At 39.2% G+C, this 24,042-nt stretch overlaps 1 protein-coding gene across 3 annotated transcripts in view; it reads right to left on the reverse strand.

Annotated features, from left to right (window-relative positions):
- Positions 1 to 1,357: 1,357 nt before the first annotated feature.
- The window catches only part of CD226 (CD226 molecule), a 103,177-nt gene continuing 80,492 nt past the window's right edge, over positions 1,358 to 24,042 (reverse strand). For all 3 annotated transcript variants that reach the window (XM_033837834.2, XM_033837833.2, XM_019937199.3), the window contains exons 5-7: positions 13,502 to 13,604; positions 8,795 to 8,852; positions 1,358 to 5,994 (exon numbers count right to left, since the gene is read on the reverse strand). In XM_033837834.2, coding sequence (XP_033693725.1) covers positions 5,881 to 5,994; positions 8,795 to 8,852; positions 13,502 to 13,604 — 275 coding nt within the window. In that variant the 3' untranslated portion in view covers positions 1,358 to 5,880. The remainder of the gene's footprint in view (positions 5,995 to 8,794; positions 8,853 to 13,501; positions 13,605 to 24,042) is intronic.

Here is a 24,042-nt window from a genome sequence, read left to right on the forward strand (position 1 = left end):
CAAACCAGCTTTAGAACAAATGCTAAAGGAACTTATCTAGGCAAGAAACACAAGAGAAGGAAAGGACCTACAATAACAAACCCAAAACAATTAACAATTAACTGATTCATTTTGTTGTAAAGCAGAAACTAACACACCATTGTAAAGCAATTATACTCCAATAAAGATGTTAAAAAAAAAAAAAAGAATGAGCTAGCAGAAAAATATAAAATCAGCTGAGGTTAAATTTTGAAGAGTGAGGAAAGAAAGTTATCAGAGCTCAAAGTGGTTTCCTGCTTGTGGACCACTGGAGTTGCCACTTTTTCTCTGTTTTCTAAACTTGTTCCATCAGTGTCCTGGAACTGCTATGAGTCACCCATATCACTTATATAAATTAACTGTTTTTTCTATAACATAGTCAGCATCTGCTTCTAATGCTTAAAACCAGTACCCTCAACTTTTACAGACACAAACCCAAATACAACAGGCTTCTTATTGTGCCGTTTTCTGGGTACTGCTTAAATACTTGTAATCTGGCACCTCGTATCCTTTTATACTGGGAACTTCTCTCGAATTGACTCCAGGATGTACTGTCCTCTCTCTGCTTTTTTCTGGATGAAGAGAGACATCAGGATGACAGCTATGCAGAAAGAATCACTGTTTATCAGCCCAAGTCAATGTTCTAGGGTAATTTTTTAGGAGGAGGAGATTGACTAAATATCTATTGCATGTCAGAGGATCTGGAAAGATCCCTTAGACCATTGGTGAAGAGTCTGAGATAAATTTATGGTAAATACAAAAATAGTAAACTACAAAAAGAGACAATTATTAACTCTAGGTAGGAAAAAAAGTTATGTAGGAGAGAATGCATAATCATTTTTACCATGGGATTCAACTAAGAAGAGTATTGGCAAGATCATTAAAAATAAACACCAAATATTGAAATAATCAAAATTTTAATATAAATATTTTGGAAGGATGGGTACATGGGAAAGGTATACATGTGTGGTGAGTTCGTGGAGAGCAAGACAACTAAATCAATAAAGAATGTCTAAAATTTTTAAAAATCTAGTAATGATATATGTATACTATTCAGAAAAGTAGAAAAAATAGTCAGAAGTGAAATTTGTTGTCTCAATGGAGGGAAAATGCGAAGGACAGGGTACCATTTTTTTGCAAAAAAAGAAAAAACCCTTGAACAGCACACTTTGACTCTTTGAACTACATGCACTTATAAAATGAACTGAATGTTGCATTGAGATAGAAGCTACAAAGTATCACTGGTTTGATTTTTTTCTGCATTTAACTCTTCGTGTTAATATTATTCTGTAGGAATTTTCCCCTAATATTCTTTGATAACAAGTGAAACTAACAATCGTGGAGCTCTACATTTTATTCATTCAAACAACAGAATACAGTATATCAAGGTAAACATTTGCATGCCTTACAAAACCCAAGTCTGAAATTACATATAAAGCCGGAAAAAAATGTTCTAAAGAGGGTGACTATGTTACTTATCATTCAAACAGGGACAATAGGCAATAAATGGGGATTATTCCAGACATTTATCACCCATACCCCCAAATTAGATCTTTTCTTACAACACCTTACAACATAGTGCTTTAAATCTCGAAAAACATAATATGTAATCCAACCTTGAAGACTTGTAAAATTTTTTAAGAAAGCATTGCAGTTAATTCTAGAAGCCATAGTTTTACCTATCAGATCACTAGCAATAGAAAAGTTTAAAAAAATGCTTATTTTTACTTCATAAATGTATAAGAGCCTAGAGACTTGACTTAGAATAATCCAATGAACAGACCAGTGGAAAAGTGTATTAATTTATGCAAAAACCTGCACGTGAAGGTCAATACTTTCTAGACACTACATTCTAATAGTGGCCTAACTAATGATGAGAATAAAATAATGGTATTACATGTTTCTATTGTTTTATATTTTTCAAAGATATTTTCTTAACTCTACTGTGGAAAGAAGCTAAACTTTGTACTCACTGTTTAGACCTTCATCCTCACTATATAAGCATCTGTATTCTACATTAGCTTCAATCTTGTTGACATTTCACACCAGCAGTACAAAATACAGCATGTTATTAAAAATCAAGGAGAAGAAAAAAAAATCAAGGAGAAGCATTTTGATTACAGTGATTTCTAATTACGATGTGGACTCTACCAATTTGGAAAATTACTGTAATGCAGCTGTAGTTATTTTTTAACATAGTTCTATACAAACAAACATAACTTGTATGTTTACAATAAAAGTAAACCTATTTAAATATTTTTATTTTACTTTATCTTGTAAATTGATAATCAAAGTATTTAAAATTTATATGTATAATATTTTAGTAATAAAATGTGAATATTTACTAACTGAAAACGCTAACCTCATCCACCTGCCTCCCACCCATATAAGCATGATTACAAGCTAATGAAATTCCTATGCGATTTTCTCAGCATGCATAAAGCTTTTAAATAATGTTCCAAGGTCTCTCTGATGATAATATAATCAATACCCTAATCATTGTAGGTTAATAAGATGTATTCTTTCCCTGACAAAACTGTGTACTCTATAATGACATTCAACAAACTTACCTACCTTGTCATCACACAGCAATTCCTTGTAACTGGTTACTTTAATGTAAATACTAAAATAAGGGCATTCAAAGGAAACACAGATTATTATTTATTGTATTATGTATCAGTATAAATTATATATGTAAAAAAGAATCTTAGGAAGCATCTTGTTTCCTAAATAACACCTTGCAAAAAAGATTTAAAACATAATTTAATTCAAGTCTGACCTTTCATTCCGTGGATCTGTTTTGATCTGTTTCCTTAGTAACAACTGGAATAGTAGGTACAACAGATTAGGGAAAAAATATATACATGTGTGTTTGTAGGTACATATATATATACACACATACTATATATATACCATATACCTACTATAGATACCATATATAGTGTGTGTGTGTGTGTGTGTGTGTGTGTATATATATATATATATATATATATATATATACACAGAGAGAGAGAGAGAGAGAGCAAGCGTAGTCTTTTATATATATTAGGTAGAGTTCATAACTCCAGCAAGTTAGGTATAATATTAAAGAGACTACAATGAAAGTGATTTGTTAAGTAGACTATCCAAAGAAAGAAAATGAATGAATGGAATTTCATCAGCATAACAGCTGACAGTGTAGCAGGATCAGTAGAGGAGATCAGAGAAATTTCAGCAGGACTTAGGAAGGTTCCAAATCCCTGAAAATATTCTGAGCCCTGCAGAGGAAGAATTTATAGAAAAGAAGGGACAGAGTAAATAGTTCTCATAAGTATTTTGAGTGAGAGATTTTTATAAAAGGTTAAAACACCCATGGAAAAAGAGATGAGTTTCAAGTGTTCTGGAGGCTTTGCAACACGTAAGGGGTTTGCCACAAAAATCTTCCCTGAAACCATATTGTAATGGTAGAAATGTTTTGCTTCTCACCTACATTAGTCATTGAGGATTTGGTTATCAGAATCTTCCAGAAAGTAATATTTTTATTAACTTTTAGGGAAAAGAAGTCATTTATCTTTTAAAGGATGTTAAGTTTGCTTCACCATGCAAATTGATAGATTCAGCCATGGAAACTTTCATTGATCTGATATAGTCAACAAAACAGTAGATGGTTTTCTTGTAAAACTGCCTTCCAACTTTGTTACAAATATATTTGTGGAAACACTTCTTGAATCCAGATGTAAAGATCTATAAGCAAACAAAATAAAAATGAGAGCTAACTCTCATTGCATGTACGTAAGTACAACTGGGAGTGGTCGGTTTTACATTTTCCCTTCTGAAATAGGTAGGGGCATTCACAATTTCTGTAATCCACAGATAACTTCACTATGTGGCATGCATGTATTTAAAGATAAAACCATAAAATATCCACTGGCCTGCTAAAACTGTCAATTACAGCTTAAGAATCTGTCTAGACAGTATGAGAATTTGGTTTGGGATTGCTTTAGATTATCATGAAAAGTCTGCAACTTTGAAACCTAAATGCAGCTATTGTGATGAACCTTTTAGAAATGAGGATCTTTTTTTTCTTTCTTTCTTTTTTTTTTTTTGGCTGTGCCACACAGCTTGCAGGTTCTCAGTTCCCCAAGTAGGGGTTGAACCTGTGCTATGGCAGTGAAAGCCCAGAATCCTAACCACTAGGCCACCAGGGAACTGCCTAGAAATAAGAATCTTTTAAAGATGAGTATTAGAGACACGAACGATCATTATATTTGGTCATTACCAAACCATTGTGGTTTCAAGGTGACCATGACCATTATTGAGTTTCACAAATACTTTTCATTGTTGCCTGCATCTAGAATTTGGACAATGGCAGGCATGGTCTCTAATTGCCCTGTTAGTCATAACATTAGGCCAAACTGTGTCTTTGGCCAAACTTTGAAGCAACAGAAGTTTCTTTGTACCTTCCTATTCTTTGATCCCTTTTCCTCCTTCCCTAACCCTCCCTCCCAGTGCTTTGCCCCCTGTTTTTTCTACCCTACCACCCTATACCACCACTTCCAACTATCATTCTTTTTCTCATATTTAAATTTCACATAATTATTTTTAAAAAAACTAATAATGTCTAGGTACCTGACTCTTTTGAGAGAAATTATATATTAAAAATACTTCTCGGGCTTCCCTGGTGGCGCAGTGGTTGAGAGTCCGCCTGCTGATGCAGGGGACGTGGGTTCGTGCCCCGGTCCGGGAAGGTCCCACATGCCGCGGAGCGGCTGGGCCCGTGAGCCATGGCTGCTGAGCCTGTGCGTCCGGAGCCTGTGCTCCACCACGGGAAAGGCCACAACAGTGACAGGCCCGCGTACCGCAAAAAAAAAAAAAAAAAATAATAATAATAATAATTCTCAAAAGTATAACAACTTCAATATAAAAAAATTAAGTTATTGTTGGATCATCTACTACTCTTGCTCATAAGGCTAAACCAGGGATAGTGAAATTCTATATGAAATCAGAAATGAATTTATTTGAGAGTAGCAAAGGAAGAGATTTCCCTGCCACATTTATCTTCCTCTTGACCATTTAGTCATTCTACTGCCAAGTACTCTTCTGGACCAAGCTGGCAGAGTAGGTTCTAGAAGTGGGAAGAGGGAGAGAGCTAACCTAGACCTGCCCTCCTACTCTTTTTAGCTGGCTAACAGAAGATGTCTTGGAAGGTCATTAGAGTCCACATTTGTTGGCAACCAGCCCAGCTTCCAGGCTCCCCTTTACTTCTTCTAATAAAACTCTGAATTTCCCAGTAGTGTGCTTTGGTCCCCCTCCTACCTAGCTCTAGAGGTGAGCCCTTAACTGACTTAAGCCATTTCATCCTTTCTGGTCATAATGACTGTTTTGTGATGGACAAGTAACCAAATGTGTTTGCTCTATCAGAGCAAACTCTTTACCAGACAGAAACAAGGATTATGAATTGCCAAGAGTTGATGGCAGTCATCTTGGAAACACAAGGGAAAAACCTGAATGAGAGTTAGGCTAACACCAAGGAAGTGGATCCAGCACTGTGAAAGGGCATGCAGAAACTGTCTTATATCCGTACCTAATTCTAGACATAATATTTAGGCCCTGGTAAATAACCCTTGCCTGAAGCTTGATCTCCCCTTCATTGTTCCATTACAGGATTCAATAAGTTTCCTCTTACGTGTAAGCTAATTAGAGTCAGGTTTTCTAAAACATTTCTGTTAAGAATGCTCTCTAGTTAAGGCAGTATTTTTCCTGTCAAATGAAATAAATTTGGTCAACTAGTATCCAAGGTAGACACTAAATAGTGGGAAGAAATGGTATAAAGATCCATGTGCATAACAGTCATCATTAATATCCTCAGATTAAGGGAAAAGCTTAGACTCTAGTCTTTGGTCTACGAGAGAAGGTTGGGTAGTTGACATAAATATCCTCTCCTGCACCATCTGAAGGTTGATTGGCAGGGACAGGACTTCTGTAGTTGTTGGTTGCCTAGAAAGACAAACACAAAGGATGTTAATAATTCACTGCATTTCAGCACTTAATAAAGACACTCAAAACATAAATCTCTCCTTAGTTCAACCATGATACAGGTCAAATTTCTATTACAGTTAATTTCATAAAACATGCTCTTCACTGTATTGAACTTCTGTGAGAAATCACATTCTTGATTTGTAGGGTGGTGAGCGAGATACAACAGAGACCTAGCCTTGATTATCACTTGATATATTGTGATATAAATTACCTGTTTAAATGTAAAACTCCCTCTCCTGATGTTAGGCTATTTCGAAGAGAACCATTATTTGTATTCTTTATATGGAAAGTCTAGTACAGTATTTTCCCATAGTGGATAATCATTAATTTCTGTTGAATGGAAAAATAAATATTTTTAAAGTACACAGTGTGCTGGCTTAAAAATAAGCAACTGAACACAATTTAAAAATTACAGGGACTCCCCTGGTGGCACAGTGGTTAAGAATCTACCTGCCAATGGAGGGGAAACAGGTTTGAGCCCTGGCCCGGGAAGATCCCACATGCCGCGGAGCAACTAAGCCCATGAGCCACAACTACTGAGCCTGCACTCTACAGCCCGTGAGCCACAACTAATGAGCCCGCATACCACAACTACTGAAGCCCACACGCCTAGAGCCCGTGCTCTGCGACAAGAGAAGCCACCGCAATGAGAAGCCCGTGCACAACAACAAAGAATCGCCCCCGCTCGCCGCAACTAGAGAAAGCCCACAATGAAGACCCAACACAGCCAAAAATAAATAATAAAATAAAATAAATAAATTTTTTTAAAATTACAAAAATAAATGCACATTCACTTTCAAGATGATGTTATACAATCATTAATCTTCTCTACCTTAATTGGGTCACTTTGACCACCTGTATGTATGTGTGTGACAGAAAATACGTAAGCATAAGTGACAGAGGAGGAGAGAGAGCGGGGGCGGGGCAGAATTGAAGGGAGGAGAAGAGAAGGAGAGAGAGGGGTCTTTCGGTGAGTAGTCTGAAAATTTAGTGTGGTTTCAGTGTTTGCGAGGAGAAAGTAAAAGGAAAATTCAAGTGCTATTGTTTTCTACGTAGTTTGTCTAAAAACATACCCCGCAGAATCAAGTAGGTCTAACTTCACAGACCAGCTTACTGTCTAACTTTCTAATCACCATTCAAATTATCATTATTCTGCAAAAGCCTGGAAGAGTTGAATACCTAGTGAGGAAGTTGCAAAGCGCCTTTCCTCCTCTGAAATTCACAGCAATAAATGTGGCTTTGGATTGGCTTGAATGGACAACAGCTAAGGACAGAGAAGGGATCCGGAAATTGCATGTGACAGAACACGGTTTCCTCGCGTGCAGGCATGGCAGGTCAGACAAGGCCAGACTTCTCCAGCCTTCGCACTTGGTGCCCAAAAGCAAACCATGAGATATTCAGAAAAAAAATTTTTTTTGTTTTGCAAAAAAGTAACTACCTAACAGAAAGAAGAAAGTTAGACTGATAGATTATTAAGAAGTTTGAAGCACACACATTGGATTGTCGGAAACTTTTTAGTACTTGAGGTTTGGGCCATGTAGCATTCAATGGCAAATAATTAAATTGAAGTGATATGGATGTAATTTTAGATAACACTCAGGGAAAGGTTTTATTGTAAAATTTTGTAAACACAATAGTATGTGTTAAAGAGACTATCTGACCTATAGTGGAGACAATGAGCACGAAAATAAGTGTCCCTCTTATCTTCACACCCAGAAGGGAATTTCTCCTCTGTCAATTAAACATTAAGGGGCAGGGGCACGTAGAATAAGGAGGACAATGTCAAGTTCACTCGATTCCTGCAGCCCAACAAAAAGGTCTTTAGCTTTATAATCTGAACGTCCGTTAATTAATAAATTAATCCAAACATCATAACAATAACGAATATCCTGCATTGCATCTTTCTACGTGCTTGCTATGCTTTTAGTTACATTTAATTTAATCCTCACAATAACCTCACGACATAAAAATATTATCATGCCCTGTACTGGGTCAGATATCATCCCCCCTAAATTTTTGTCCTTCCCAGACCTTCATTAATGTGACCTTATTTGGAAATAGGGTTGCTGCAGATGTAATTAGTTAAAATGAGGTCATACTGAAGTAAGGTAGGCTCTTAGCCCAATATGACTGGTTCCCTTATAAAAGGAGAAGAGATACAGACACACACACACACACAGACACACAGACACACACACACACACACACACACACACACACACACACACACACAGAAGGACGCCATGTGAAGACAGAGGAACAGACTGGAGTGATGTGTCTACAAGCCAAGGAATGCCAACAACCACTGGAAGCCAGGAGAGAAGCACAGAACAGAGTCTCGTCCCAAGAGGGAACTGATCCTGCTGAGACCTTGATTTTGGACTCTAACCCTCCAGAACTGTGAGAGACTAGATTTCTGTTGTTTCTAGTCACCCTCTTTGTGGTAATTTTGTTGCTGCAGCCCTAGGAAACTAATACAGATTTTGGTAATGTGCAATGTTGATTATTATTATCTAGTGTAATTGCTCCTTTATTTATGTGAATGTAAAACAAACAGTTTCAAAAGGTATTAATAATAGGAGACTAGTTCAGAAAATAACCATTTCATCAAATAGCTGATACTGGAAAAACAGGCAACTGCACTGGTTAGGTTATTGAAAGGAGAATAAAAAAGAAGATTGCTAACTGCAAATGGACTGACTTTACATTTATGATGCACAAAACGGGGGGGCAGAATGACAATTCTGAGAAAACTTACCCTATTCTGTGTGTCCCAGTACTCTTTAAATAGGCCTCTTTTGTGTCTCCTTCTCCTTCTGGGAAAACATGTACAAGAGAGGTAATAAGAATGACACTCCAGCACCAGCATTATTTCAGACGCTCTATAATACCTCACCTGTACCCGCAGCCCACATGCCCTTAGTGATTATGTTAAAGCAGCTGTCCACAGCGGTTTTATACATACTCACCCAAAATTCCACTGTCCTAAATTTTTTCATTTTTCGTACCTTCTCCAGTGTGCTCACAGATGGTGAAGGCAACTAAACGGATATGCAGCCAGTTCCTTAGTAATTAATCTCAGTGAGTTTACTAAAGAATGGTGCAGAGTGGGTTATTATTGATACATAAATGACTTAGAGATTTCCCACAATTAAAACTTCCTTTTAAATGCTAACAGTGCAACTTCTTGGATGACAATGACAATATAACTAAGCTTTATGGAATCTTCCGGGTGTTTTACTAAACGACCTGTATGGATTACTTTATTCAGATTTCATCAAAAACTCTCTATTTAAGGAACTGGGGAACTGAGGCACTGTGAGGAAGAGTAATTTGCCCCAAATCACATGGTTGGTAATCAGTAGAATCGGGATTTGAATTCACAGCCCTCCTTCCCGACTACCAGGCTCACTGCTTCTACAGTCACATTGCTGCAGCTGAAAACGGGCCATCCGAAACCATATGTTCAATAAACTCTCCACAGTTTCAACAAAACTTATAAAAGCCTAACTTCAGGAGGAATCTTTGAAAAGAAAATACAAGAGAAGAGAGTAATGTAATTGAATGCAAAGATGAAATAACTATATCCAAGTGTATGGAAATTGTTATCATGGGGAGATGGTGACTATTTCTTTTCATCCCCCTACAGAAAAGATTCTTATTGAACCACAGAGGGGACGGGTCAGATACAAAAATGTAGAGTTTTTTTTAAAGATGAGGTTATAATTACTTCACAGAAATTTTGAAAACCTGGCAAGATAGTCTCTCTCCATGGAAAGGTTGTTCAGATAATCAATGTTGACTCTGATGGTCTCTTCTAGTTGCTATGAAATCCTCCTACCATGTCAACAGAATCACAGACTATGTGCATTTATGTATTTACTTATTAAGTAGTATTTAAACAAATTATTTACTTACTTTATGTGTAAATTTACTATGTGCAAGTCATATTTCTAAGATCTTTTATATAAATTATTTATTCCTCATAAGAAATCTATGACACAGACACTATTATTATCCTCTTTTTGCAAGTGAGGAAACAGACACAGATTTATGACTTTTGATCCTTTGTTAAATTATCCTTCACAATCATAATATAGAGTTAACTTTCCCAAGTAGGTCCAAATATATATATATATATACATGTGTGTTATATATATAAACAAATATATTTTTTAACATCTTTATTCGAGTATAATTGCTTTACAATGGTGTGTTAGTTTCTGCTTTATAACAAAGTGAATCAGCTATATGTATACATATAATCCCCATATCTCCTCCCTCTTGCGTCTCCCTCCCACCCTCCCTATCCCACCCCAACAAATATACTTTTAACATAAGCTTAGCATATACAATGTGATGAGGAAAAGAGAAGATGATTTTTTTCTCCAGTTTTATTGAGATACAATTGATACAATACAGCACTGTGTAAGTTTAAGGTGTACAGCATAATAATCTGACTTACATATATGATGAAGCAATTTCCACAGTAAGTTTGGTGAACATCCACCATCTCATATAGACACAAAAGTAAAGAAATAGAAAAAACATTTTCCTTGTGACGAGAACCCTTAGAATTTACTCTCTTAACAACAGGCATACATAATGTAGAGCTGTGTTAATGATATTTACCACATCGTAGATTGCATCCCTAGCACTTATTTATCATACAACGAGAACACGAAGTTTAGAGTGGGATGATCTGCGTCTAACTTGTGCTCTGCAATTGACTAGTGATTTGCATCTCTAAAGGTCAGTCCTCTCACCTGTAGAATAAAGACAGTAAACATATTCCCATTCTGGCTTGCTTGATTCTAAGGAGTTTCCCTGGGATGAGGAACGATCAGCGCGGAAACTGGGAAAGTCCCAGGCAAACCAAGACATCCCATTTGCTGTGAACCTCGAAGCTGACAACAGAGATAAAAGTGCCTAACATTTGCTCGCTAAACATTAAATTTCTTCCTACAGACTCAGGTGTCAATCCCTAGACTGTATCTCGGCTCCTGTCACGCTTACTGGTGCTATGCCTTCCCCTAGCCATGCTCACTGAATATGGTCACTATTCTGGTCTCTAACTGGAAATGACACCAGCTGTGCTCTAAAGGCCTCGTGCTCACAGGCTGCCCGGGCTGGGCGTGAAGGAAGGATTCAGGCTCCTTCAGGCACCCTGTGATGTATTTTGGCTTCTCTCGAGGTCAGCACATCTGAAGCTGAAGCGGCAGGATTATTTTAAACAGTTGCTAAGACAGAGTTCAGAAGGTCATTGTTTAGTCCCTTGGGTCATTTTTCAAGACGTTTCCATTCTAAGTAACGACCACAAATCAATACCAATGACAAGGTAGAAAGAACAAGTGCTTTTTGCTGTGTGGTGTTTGGCCATGGTTATGCATTCAAGTCCACTGATCTTCTTTTTATCACATTTAACCAAGTGGGACAAGATATTCTACAGTTCAATTTAGCTATTCATGTAAAATTGATGCATTTTCATGAAGCTAAATCCTTTCTGTCCAATATCTGTGACCCTCTCGAGGTCTGTCCTGTCACTCACTCTCTCCTAGCCATATTCCTTGTGTTCCCATGCGCTCCTGCTGTCGTATCTGCCCTCGGTGCATTTTTTAATCAACCAAGGTGAAGCAGTAGAGAGATCCTCAGTGTCACTAACATCCTTACCTCAATTTGCTAATTTCTGACCAGGGAAAGACTGGAGGGCAGCCCATGATGGACAGAAAGGAACGACGACAGTTTCATGTTTCAATTTAATTAGACAAATGCTTATGGACCATCCTTATTTGGAAAGATTAGCGCTAAACGCTATCAAACACTAAAAAATGAGTAAAACATAATCTCTGCCATTATGAATAAAGGGAAGCCAAGCATGGAAGTGATTAAACTACAAAGCAGGCTGCGAGGTGTGGTGGTTAGGAAGTGCAACACGATTCTGGATGGTGACATCATGTCTACTTGTAGGGAGGGAGAAGCAGGACAGCCCTCCCAGAGGGGACACGCACCCCGCACCTTGAATGGTCTGCAGGACCAGATCATTCTAAGGCCAAATATGGGGGAAATCAGCATTTTGGTGTCATAACAAATGGGAAGAGTCAGGCGTGTTCACAGAATAAAAGCTGTAGTTTTAATACATTTTGTCAATATCAGAGGAGTAAGTAAAGTAGAAAATATGAATGAATATTGGGTTGGGGTCAGATTAATTGGGCTGGGGTCAGAACAAAGGGCACCTGTGCCACAAGGTTAATGAGCTTAGCGTTATCCTGGTGCCAGTGGAAAGACAATAAACAGGTCTTAAACAGGGAGACGACGTGGCCAGTCTAGCTTTTAGAAGGGGAACCAGGAAAATAACAGATGGGTTAGAAAGGGGGAGTACCGCTGAAGTCAGGCGAGCAGTGAGGGGAGCCTTCGAAGAGGATATGGCGACGAGATGGGGAAACCGACGGGAAACCCCGTCAATAAGCACGCAGGACTGTGTGTGTGCGTGTGTGCGTGTGTGTGTGTGCGTGTGTGTGTGTGTGCACGCGCGCATGCGTCAGTGGTAACATTACTGGGGGAGAAGAGCGGAGATGGATGTATTCCTTCACTCAGCAAACATACAGTAAGTGCCTACCATGTGTCGGACATTCAAAACGTAGACATCAAAAGTTTGGTTCCTTCTTTCCTTAAGAATTTAATACTTTAGTTGGATCACAAGTATAAGGAATGATTCCAACCCAATATGACTACAGCTAAGATTGCAACAAATACCTAGACTGGTGAGTTGATGAACATGGGGCAGCTAAGAAGGGAAGAGTTAACCAAGAACAGCCTAGAAAACTGCCAAGTGTGCCACAGGCGGTAAAAGGTAGGAAACTTCAGAAGAGGCCAATGGCCACCTGCTCTCTCTAGGGCAGCCCCTCCCAACTCCTTTCTTCTCAATGATTTGTAATAAAGGCACCTACGCTGATTGTTTCAGAGAATATAGAACCATTTAAAATCACGTTGCTTGCTTATTAGAATATGCATGCCACTATATCTCAGTCACCACTGCCACAATAAATATTTAATGAATGAATGAATGAAGGCATTATTACTGTTCAACCCTGATCTTCTCTCAGAATCCATCTCTCTCTCTCTCTCTCTCTGTTACACACACATACCTCCCCCTCACCTGACAGCCGTTTTCCTTTGCAGGAGGAGAGGAGAGACGGGGTAGCAGACAGAGCAGAGGCACCAGGCGGCTGGCTTTGTTAGTGCTGGGGTGCACTGCCCACTCCTACTAATTCCGAAATGAGTCATTCTAGCCTCCTCCTCCAACTTTAACTCCTTCTCTGCTACGTACAAGAGCAGCGCTCAAAGTACACGGACTCAGTACCTGAGTCGTAAGACAGCTTAACCAACTACTGGGTTATTAATGGAGAAACTCCAGCATCAGAATTACTCAGGGAAAACTAGATCCAGGAGGAGCTGCAATACTCACCTCTTATAAGGAATGGCAATGACGGTGGTAATTAGGATAATCAACAGCAACAACAAAGCTGTCCCTGAGGCCACGAAGAGGATGGACTGGTTATTGGTTTTACCTAGGAGGAAACAAAGTTATAGGAGGAATTAGGAATTCAGCTAAAGCCAGAAAAGAAAGGGAAGTGGGAAAATTAGGAAAGGGTATATTAATCATCATAGGGTAACAATGTAAAACAAAGATTCCAATAAAAAATAGGCTGAGATAGGGGAAAAAGATTTTTCTTTCAGTCTCCTAAATACTTCTGACTCCTCACAGATTTTCACTAGTTCCTGGATCTAATGGTGGGTTTGACACCTTATTGAGACCAAGAATAGAAAGCATTCAAGACAGATATCACTTCATTCTAATGAGCTCCTGATCACATACACGAAATCTTTTGTAGGAAAAAAACACATCAAAATAGTATATAAATGAAGATTACTTCTTAGTTCTATTGCATTAAGTACATCCAAGACACAACAGTATGTAACTCTGATGTTTATAAGTGGAATTTTGTTCAAGAAATATTGTCTACTCAATTACGGTTAATGATAAAAATAATCAGGAAAAGCATGTTACTCTTCCAACTCAGCGATTAACTGGAAAGGGCTATGGCCAGGGAATCTGAAATTCTCATCCTGGTTCTTTCACTGTTTAGCTGTTTGACCTCCAGCAAATTCCTAACCTTCTCTGCCAGCCTTCCTTCAACTGTCAAGTGATGACAACACTTCTAATTACATCACAGAGCTGTGATAAGAGGCTAATAAGGCAATATTCAAATATTTGCTCACCTCTGGAGCCAGATCCCATGAGGCCAGAGACCATTTCCTCTTTCAAATGTCCTCCTGCCCACTGCACACCTCACCCACCGCCACCCACAGAGCTCCTTACAAGAAGAAGAAACTCATCAGTATGTGTTGTTGATGGAAACAGGATTGAATTGAAACCGAGGCGCCCTCTTTTTTTCTTCTTCTTCTTCTTTTGCGGTACGCGGGCCTCTCAGTGTTGCGGCCTCTCCCGTTGCGGAGCATAGGCTCCGGACGCGCAGGCTCAGCGGCCATGGCTCACGGGCCCAGCTGCTCCGCGGCATGTGGGATCTTCCCGTCCCGGGGCACGAACGCGTGTCCCCTGCATCGGCAGGCGGACTCTCAACCACTGCGCCACGAGGGAAGCCCCGAGGCGCCATCTTTATGGCCATCTCTATATCTTTAGGCAGCAAATTTCCCAGGAAATTTGTAGGAAAGGGGCAGCTATGGCAGAGAACAGCACAGCTTCCCTCTCTCTTGAAATAAAAGCTCGAACGCTTGTACCCTGACTCCCAGGCTATCTGGAATCCCACAGCAACCTGTAAACCATACTTTTCACAGCATTCTTCCCAATCCTTCACTCAGATGATTTCTTCCTTCCTGACCCACTATAGCTGAGATTTTTTTCATGATAAGAGCTCAAAGTCTATTCCACTCATTCTTTTGCAAGCTTTACTGCAAAAAGAAACTAAGTCAAAAAATAAACATTATTTTTATGTTTTAAATTTGTTAACCTGTAAGGTGAATAAAGATAGAAAAAATATATGAACACTTTTAAAGACCTTGTATGTAGTGTCTAAGATAGGGTTTTGTCCAAATACGATGGGGAGAAGGAAAGCGAAACTTATTCAGAAAAAAAAATACATTGAACAACAACAAAAAAATACATTGAACCACCACTGCAAATGGAACAAGGATATTTTTTCCCCGTCAAATATGAAATTAATGTTTTTAAGCTCTTGGCACATTATTAAAAGCAAACAAAATACCTGAAAGTATTTGCATTATAACACAGGCCTATAAAAGGACCGCAGTTGCTATGCTGACATAATTTGAATACAGTAGATGCTAAGGTTAAATTAAATAGGCATGGTGGAAAAAAATGAAAGTTATGATCAAAAAATTCATTGACAGTATTTTGGGAAAATTATTTACCTGTTTTTTGAAATTTAGATCTTAATTACAGTAAAAAATTACAGTAAAAAAAAGCCAATCTGGGTGGACTACAGAGATCTAAATGTTTAAATGTAAACATGAGAAGAAACTATAAGTGAGTATTATTTAATCTCTGTAATGAGAAACGACTTTCCAATTTATACAAATAAGCAAACACATAGGATTGACTGGGTCAAAATGAAAAATATCTGTAGGTCAAAATCATCACAGGTAAAGGCAAAAAATTAGTATCTTTAACATACCTTTGCTGTCAAGAAAAACCTATGTTAAGAGAATAAGTAAGATAAAAAACAACTTATTAACCAAAAGTGCTTAAAGACAAGTTTGCATGAAAGGAAGAAGGTGGCAAGATGGACGACCTCAGGCTCCATTTGGGGAGAGAAATCTGCTGCAACCTGCCTCTGGGAAGAAATCGCTCTCTGTGCGTCAGACCTTTTCACGAGCTTCTTGTACATTTGATTAATTACTTTTTTCCTAAAGAAATGCTCAGAAATGTGAACAAAGAGTTTTGTGGAACATTTATAAGAGCAAAAAGAAAATCCTTCTTTCCCAGCAGCACTCTAAAGTAAGACGACACAGCTGAGGGTCTCAAATGTAATTAGAATCACAGGGCAGGGGGATGGGGGGAGGCTCGTTAAACCACAGATGGCTGAGCTCCCCCCTCAGAATTTCTGACTCAGGAGGTTTGTGTGGGTCCCAGAATTTGCAGCTCCTGTGTGATGCTGGTCTGGGGCCACCTCCTAGAGAATCACAGCTATAGACATTAGGATCATGGGTGTAAAGAATCCCAATGAAATGGAAAACTGCTGACTCCAGATAGAAAGTTAAGTAAAATTTCAAAGCCAGAATTCACAGTTGTGCATGCTATGATATCTCAATCAAGTATAGAACTTAGGAGGAAAAAGCCTGCCAGGCAGCAACATGCCAAAATTTTAAAGTGATGATCTTCAGGGAATAGAATTAAAAGCAATTGTTTCTTTAAGCTTTTTGCTATTTTCCAGATGTACTAAATGATGTATTGTTTTTAATAATCAGAAAAAAATAGTACAAAAATTTAAAGGTCTGCATGCTTAAAGCAGAATACTCTGCCAGTTTTTCGTGGTTATATTTAAAGTGCAGGATGTAGAGAGCATCTTTGCAGAAGTGTACTCAGAATCCTTAAGAATTAAGATGGCATTCTTTGCTAAGCTCTCAGTTATATGAATTAAGTAGAAACCACTGAAAAGTATCTTCATTTGTTTCACACTGCTCACTTATAAAATCTAAATTTCAGATGCATTCCTTAATGTGACATATGTTGCCTCTTTTTAACCTCTTCTAGCAATGGGTGACCTGCTGGACTCAGATCCATCTTCTTCACTCATCTTTTAACACATAGTGTTGAGGCAGACTGTGTACCTGGCATTAGAGATGAAATGGTGGGCACCGAAAAAAAGCATGGGAGTCTGGTAGAGATTCACTTACAATCCAGAGTATCCCAGCCTATAGCCAATCCTACTTGTTACCTCCTTCTCAGCTTCCCACCCCTCTGCTGTGTTATTGTGAACCAGCAGTACTTGGACCAGGCTGGTGTAAGCACCCAACTTGCTGGGCCCTGTACGGCTAAAACCAAAAAAAATGGAAAAGCAAATGGGTGTGGGTGCTTTAGGGAGTTAATCAATAGTTCCTAACCTTCACTTTTTCCTAAATTCTTTTAACAGATCTTAGCTTGAGTGACGTCAGCCCTCAAGCCCCTCTCTTAAAGAAAGAATTACTGTCTCTTCTCGGCAGCCATTTTTTTGCCGATTTTTTTTTCAACCTTCATCCCAATGCGGTGTTGGTTCATAGGAGGACAAAAGTGTCGTGAACCATAAAGCCATTATTTTCCCTCCCATCAGGAAAGATAAATAGGACTCCCCTGGTGGCACAGTGGTTAAGAATCCACCTGCCAATGCAGGGGACATGGGTTCGAGTCCTGGTCCGGGAAGATCCCACATGCCATGAAGCAACAAAGCCCGTGCACAACTACTGAGCCCGTGCTCTAGAGCCTGCGAGCCACAACTACTGAGCCCACGTGCCACAACTCCTGGAGCCCGTGCGCCTAGAGCCCGTGCTCCGCAACAAGAGAAGCCACCGCAATAAGAAGCCCGCGCACCGCAAGGAAGAGTAGCCCCTGCTCGCTGCAACTAGAGAAAGCCTGTGTGCAGCAACGAAGACCAAATGCAGCCAAAAATAAATACATAAAATAAATAAATTTATTTTAAAAAAGGAAAGAAAGGTAAATACAGTTAAAACAATTTAAAGCACATCAATGAGATATATAAATGAGTAACTTACTCGAGGACTGCAAACCTCCAGGCTGCGTTTCTGCCAATGACAAGTATTTACAGCTGAGTTATAAACCCTTAGAAAGGCTTGGGATATAAATGCTTCCAGGTCCTTGCCTCAGAGCCAGGCGGGTAAGAGCAGGCATTGATGTTTACTATTTATCTTTTATTAGAGTCTGGGGTGGGGTTAGGGACTGGGGAAACCAAGCAACTTAGAACCTACATATCTGGACCAAAAAACATGCTGAGAAAAACTCAGAGACCCTGACCCTCTACCCAGCCCTGGGCAGTCATGGTAGATACCAGTAAAAGTTATTCTTGCTGTCTTACCTCATTAAAAAGAAGAGAAATATTTGATTTCGCTCTATGTACAGATGGGATACACACTGTGTATGTTCCCACAGGATAGATGTGTGTTAGGTGACAGACTCAGCACTATCAGGTTGATTCCAATTTTTGACTCACAGTATAATGCAAATATCCAATCTTCGTCCCACATTAGACACTGATTTGCTGAAAAAAATAGATGGAGGAGGGAAGCCTTCAGTTCTAAGTCCTATCTTCTAATTCTTTTCCCTGGAAGACCCCGGCGTAAGATCACTTGATCTTCTGGACACTTTTTTGGCAACTGCAAAATGATGATGCAATCAATCTAAGGGTGGCCATGGGAGTGGCTCGAGATAAAACATGTAGGGGGGCTTTATTTACGTATTTAAGCACCACATAATGTAAGCTGTTAAGAGTGAACTTAGGTTTTGTCCGCACACATTCAAAATTAGAGTTAAATAACTAATTTCTATTCTTTTCACGTTGACATTCCACGTTGCACTAGTCATGTATAACAGAGGATGCTTGTTCCTGTAACTAGATTCACCTTTCTGGGGAAAGGTGGAAGTGCTGTTGATAAACATGTATAAAATGGTTGTAGCTTTGGAGGACCACTGGAAGAAATGGTAGTCTGAAGTCTGTTGAACGTTCCTGTATGCCTGAAATACAGGCATGGTAATATGATCCCAAGTTTTCAAAGGTCGACTTTCTTTGTGCAGACCGATTTTATATCCTTTGTAGTTCAGAAACCTTTCCCTGTTTTATAGCAAGAAGGTCCTAGGGAATAAATCATTTTCAGAGAATTAAAGGGCCATGACATCAACCTCTAATTTTTCTTCTGAGTGAATAGTAACTATTCCTACTCAAAATGAAAATATTATCGTATATGTGGAGTCTAAAATATGACACAAATGAACTTATCTATGAAACAGAAACAGATTCACAGATATAGAGAACAGACTTCTGGTTGCCAAGGGGGAGGGGGGTGGGGGAGGTGTGGGTTGGGAGTTTGAGGTCAGCAGATGCAAGCTATTATGTACAGAATTGATAAACAACAAGGTCCTACTGTATAGCACAGGGAACTCTATTCAATATTCTGTAATAAACCATAATGAAAGGAATACAAAAAAGTATATATATACATGTATAACTGAATCACTTTGCTGTACAGCAGAAACTAACACAATATTGTAAATCAACTATACTTCAATAAAATTAAAAAAATAAAAGTATTATTAGGTTTTAACTGAGAAACATAAGGTGCAGAGAATCTAAATAATTGTCCTGTAATTACAGAGCAAGCCAATGAGGAAGCGAGTTTCTAATCTTATGTACACATTTTGCTGCAATGGTTTTGCCTCTCTTGATGGAAAATAGTTTCCCAAGTGACTTAAACACTTTAAAACTTTACATCAGTTGAGAAACACATAGTCTAAGATAGGCTGTAAAGTCTACTACTCAATAGGCTGACCGCAGTAGCTACATTTTCTGGTGTCACTATGTGCACTGGCTGTACTCTGGACCATAGTGCTCTACAGCGACTGAAGTACGGTAAGGGTACCCATGTCAGCATATGTGGCACAAGGATGGTGAACGTTCTGATTTGGTAATTTGTTGAGAAAATTTTCAAGGCTGACTCCATCATATTAGATGTCTCACCTTTCTACCCAAGTATTCCTTAGTCTTACGTTCTATTTCTTAAAATATTTCTCCATTTTCATAAAGAGATATTATTTATTAAAGGAGATTGTAATTTATGCATCACAAGTCAGAATGTCAAGGCCTGCACACTTGCTACTCACTTCTGTGGTGAATTAGTGTGCAGAAAAGAGTTAATGTAGCAGCCCGAAGACTGCTGGCCTTAGAAAGGCCTGCTTACAAGGTTGGCTCCTGGCTAGTGTGTGGGAACTTGGATTTGGAGAGTGTTCTCACCATTTCTTAACTGTTAGGGTGGTTTATTGAGTCTAAACTGTTGATACAAACAATGTGGTTTATGCTAAACACCTGCTTTCCTTCTGGGAATTAGTCCTTCTGACTTTGCCGCATGCATCTTTTCCCTTTGCTGATTTTGCTTTGTATCCTTTTGCTGTAATAAATCAAAGCCATATCTTTGGAATGTAATCATCAAAGAAGAGAGAGCCTGTATCTTCCAATTCTGTGGGAAGGTAGAAGCCTAACTTCCAAAGGCACCTTGCTCCGAGGTGCAAAACTACCTCCTGGCGTAAAGATGTAAGCAGCTCATTTTTCCTTTGGATGAAGCCAATTAGCTAACATAGATGGTCATACCAGGTGAATTTAGGATGAGCTGTGTGTGACAAATGATGCTATCAAGTCCTCCTACTTGAGGACTAGTTACTGTTTACCTTGAGAACATGCATATAATGGGTTGTATCTGCCAGGCTTTACAAAAGGTTAAGATTTCCTTCTGTCTTTGCAGTGTCTCAGTGGACTGCCTGTGATGCGTATCACAATTCTGGTTTCATGCTTATTCAACAATAAAATTGTTTTCTTTCCCTTCTTCCTTGGTGGAGCAGTTTTCTGGGTAGGGAGGAGATTTTGTTTCCCATTCTAATTCCCCAACACATTGTTGTTATCACTGTTGTTTAACCAAGTGTAACTCTACATTACTGTGTCACTATCATGCTTATCCATGAGGATATAATGGGAAATTTTTCAAATGTTCCGCTAAAATCAAGATGAACATTTTACCCATGCAATAAAACATAAGTAGGCCTAACATACCATTTAAATTATTTATTTATTTAGCTGTTCAAGATAAAGGTCCATAAATGTGAGAGAATATAACTCTTCAGGATATTTAATATAGAAAATAGACTTCTGTTTTTTCGTGGTAGATTGTGAAGGCTAAGTCCTTGCTGTCCTTACTCTGAGGAGCTCTGTGTCCAATGGTCATTAGTCAACTACCAGAACTGGAGGCAGAGCCGGATTCGAGAGGAAGGAAGAGGGACTTAAGGCGGAAGGAGGGCGTGTTCGGGAACTCTGAGCCAGTTTCAGGGCAGTTGCTCAAGGGAGCAAGCTTGCTCACAGGGAGATTCTGCTGGGCGGGTCTGGTGAAGACCTTGGGGGCAGGTGTTGGCAAAGCCAATGAGTCACGTGAGAGCTGAGCTCTCACCGGTTCTCTCCAGCAAGGACCTTAATTCGCCTTTGCCTGGAGGCTACTCCTAAGGTTGCCCTAGCCTGTGCCTGGTGTGGACACGACTTATGAGCAACCAGCACTCCCCTCCAGACCCTGACACCTACTACCTGATTTTGCTTGTGCCTCATGTGACTGTGTGAACACCCTCCCTCACGTGACTTCAGGATACCTGCAAACCCCAGAAAAGGGGATGAGTCAGTGGGGAACCCAGCTTCAGGTGGGTGACCCAGTGTGTCACCCACCCAGGTGACACAGCACCTGGGGTGACCTCAGCAGGTGGAGCTGGAAGAAACTAGCGGGTGATCAAACTCCCGCTCCTTTGCCTACAGATGCTCTATGTGCTGGTTCGGTAGGTAACCCATTGCACCTATGAACCTCCTAAAAGGATGGACACAAGGCTGTGGAACTCCACAGTAGCCAGCTTCCCTTGTGATGTTGCTGTTGACGGCAGTAATGATTTTTTCCTTACACTTGGAGAAGCAATATAGTGCCACAGTTAAGAAAAAGAACCCTGAAGCCAGTCTGCATGGCTTTGAATCCCAGCCCCTCTCCCTACTAGCTGTGAAGCCTTGGATAAGGCTTCATGCCTCACTTAACCTCTCCATGCCTCACTTTCCTCATCCATAAAATGTAGATAATAATAGAGCTGTTGTGACAACTGAGTAATTACCAGTAGATTCTTAGAGCGACTGGCACAAACATAAGCATAGTGTGTGAGTTTGTCATATAGTGGCCAAGACAAAGCCCTGTGACACTTAGTTCTTATAACTGCTATCTATAACTTTTCCCTTGGGTCCTTAGAAAACTTCAGACTGCAAACTATATGGCATTTATAAAGGCCTATATATAAATGGGCTATAAATGTCACACAGATATTTTCAGAATATGAAACAGACAGCAAGCTTTGGGCTGAATATTTACCTCCAAATATTCTATCCAACTTAAGACATTTTAATTAAAAAAGTGTTTACTAAGTGCTCTACAAAACATGTGAAAGCTAGTGCCTGGCTATAAGAAATAAGCGCTCTGGTAATAATTGCAAAACCTGCAGCTTTATGCTCTAGAGTTTAATTATCCATCTGATCTCTCCACTTTTAAAATAGCCAGTGATTACAAAAAAGGAATTGCACGATTGGATTTCAAAGCTGATATCTTCACTTATTAGACCAGGAAGAGGAGACGGTAGCCAGCATAAAAGCAAAGCAACCTGTTTTGATTAAAGTGGGATTTGCGTGTTTCTTGTGAGTGTAAAATTGCCCACAAGCACATGTATTTACTGAATGTTTACCATATGGCAGATTGTCCCACCTAACAATATTCACAGTAATCTTAATTCACAAAATTTGTGTATATACACATACAAATTAAAAGAGTGAAGAATTTATCTCAGTGCTCTATATAAAACATGAAAGGGGCTTCCCTGGTGGCGCAGTGGTTGAGAGTCCGCCTGCCGATGCGGGGGACGCGGGTTCGTGCCCCGGTGCAGGAGGATCCCACGTGCCGCGGAGCGGCTGGGCCCGTGAGCCATGGCCGCGGAGCCTGCGCGTCCGGAGCCTGTGCTCCGCAACGGAGAGGCCGCAACAGTGAGAGATCCACGTACCGCAAAAAAAAAAAAAAAAAAACATGAAAAAATCAGAATGATGGTTATACTTTGCAAGCCTGTATTTTTTTATATTTGTAAAGTCACCTCTTATGTGGCCCCAATTTGGGGGTCATTTGCACATCCATCATGTCCTTGAGATTCTCTGATTTGAAGCCACAGAAAATATCCCATCCTTTGTTAACGTAGTTTCTCATCTCAATATTTACTCTTTACTTGCCCGTGTCTATCACTGTGTTGATAAGGATTTTTCATTTCACTCACTATTCACCTTAGCTAAAGCCATTCCTCCTCACCAGTGCAGTGGAGAGCTTTAAACAGTTCAACCTTACATCCGTGAAAGGAAGAATCTCTTCCTGTGGGTTAATTAAATAAAACACTACTCTTATACTTAAAAGATTATGAACATCATAGTTATTTTTGAGTTTTAGGCAAAGTGAAATACATCAAATTAACTCTGGAAATGAAGTTTAGAGTGACCAATGAAAATTACAAAATATTTATTTTATTAAATTATCCAAGCATACTCCTCTGTTAAATAAATAACTCTTAAAAACCCCTGAATCGTTTCAGTGTAAATAACTTTAAGATACAAATGGGGGCTCAAAGATGTATCTCTACAAATGACAGATCCGTGTTTATTCTTCATTTCTTGTTCTTTTAAATAACATAGCCCTCTGCAAATCTACTAGGTCACCTTTGAATATTTGTCAAGGGTCAGGTCAGTACCTGTTTGAAATACCTCAGTTGAAGTTGGAAGTAGTTGTCTGACTAATTGAATTGCAATACTTAAAGCTAGAATTGCTATTAAGAATGAAATGCCATTAATCTTATATGAAGAACTAATTTTTTTTTAAATTTTAAGTAATTTCCTAGTTGCCTTTGGGGAAAACTTCACACAGTCATCTACGTTCAGTTTCTAATAAGGCTCTCAGAGACAATTACAAGCTGTTAACAATTCCCAGGTGCTTTAAAATGAAAAAAGCGCACACACGACAAAGGAGTCCAAAGGGCTATTTTGCCTTTGGAGTCATTAGGCAGGTCTCTCACACAAGTGTGGTCATGGAATTTAAGTGGGAAGAAAATCAGTACATTTTTCTGAATTTGAATTCCTACCTGTACTCTAAGTTCTTAAGGAGAGGAAA

This window comes from Tursiops truncatus, chromosome 13, assembly GCF_011762595.2.
Source record: "Tursiops truncatus isolate mTurTru1 chromosome 13, mTurTru1.mat.Y, whole genome shotgun sequence".
Lineage (NCBI taxonomy): Eukaryota > Metazoa > Chordata > Mammalia > Artiodactyla > Delphinidae > Tursiops > Tursiops truncatus.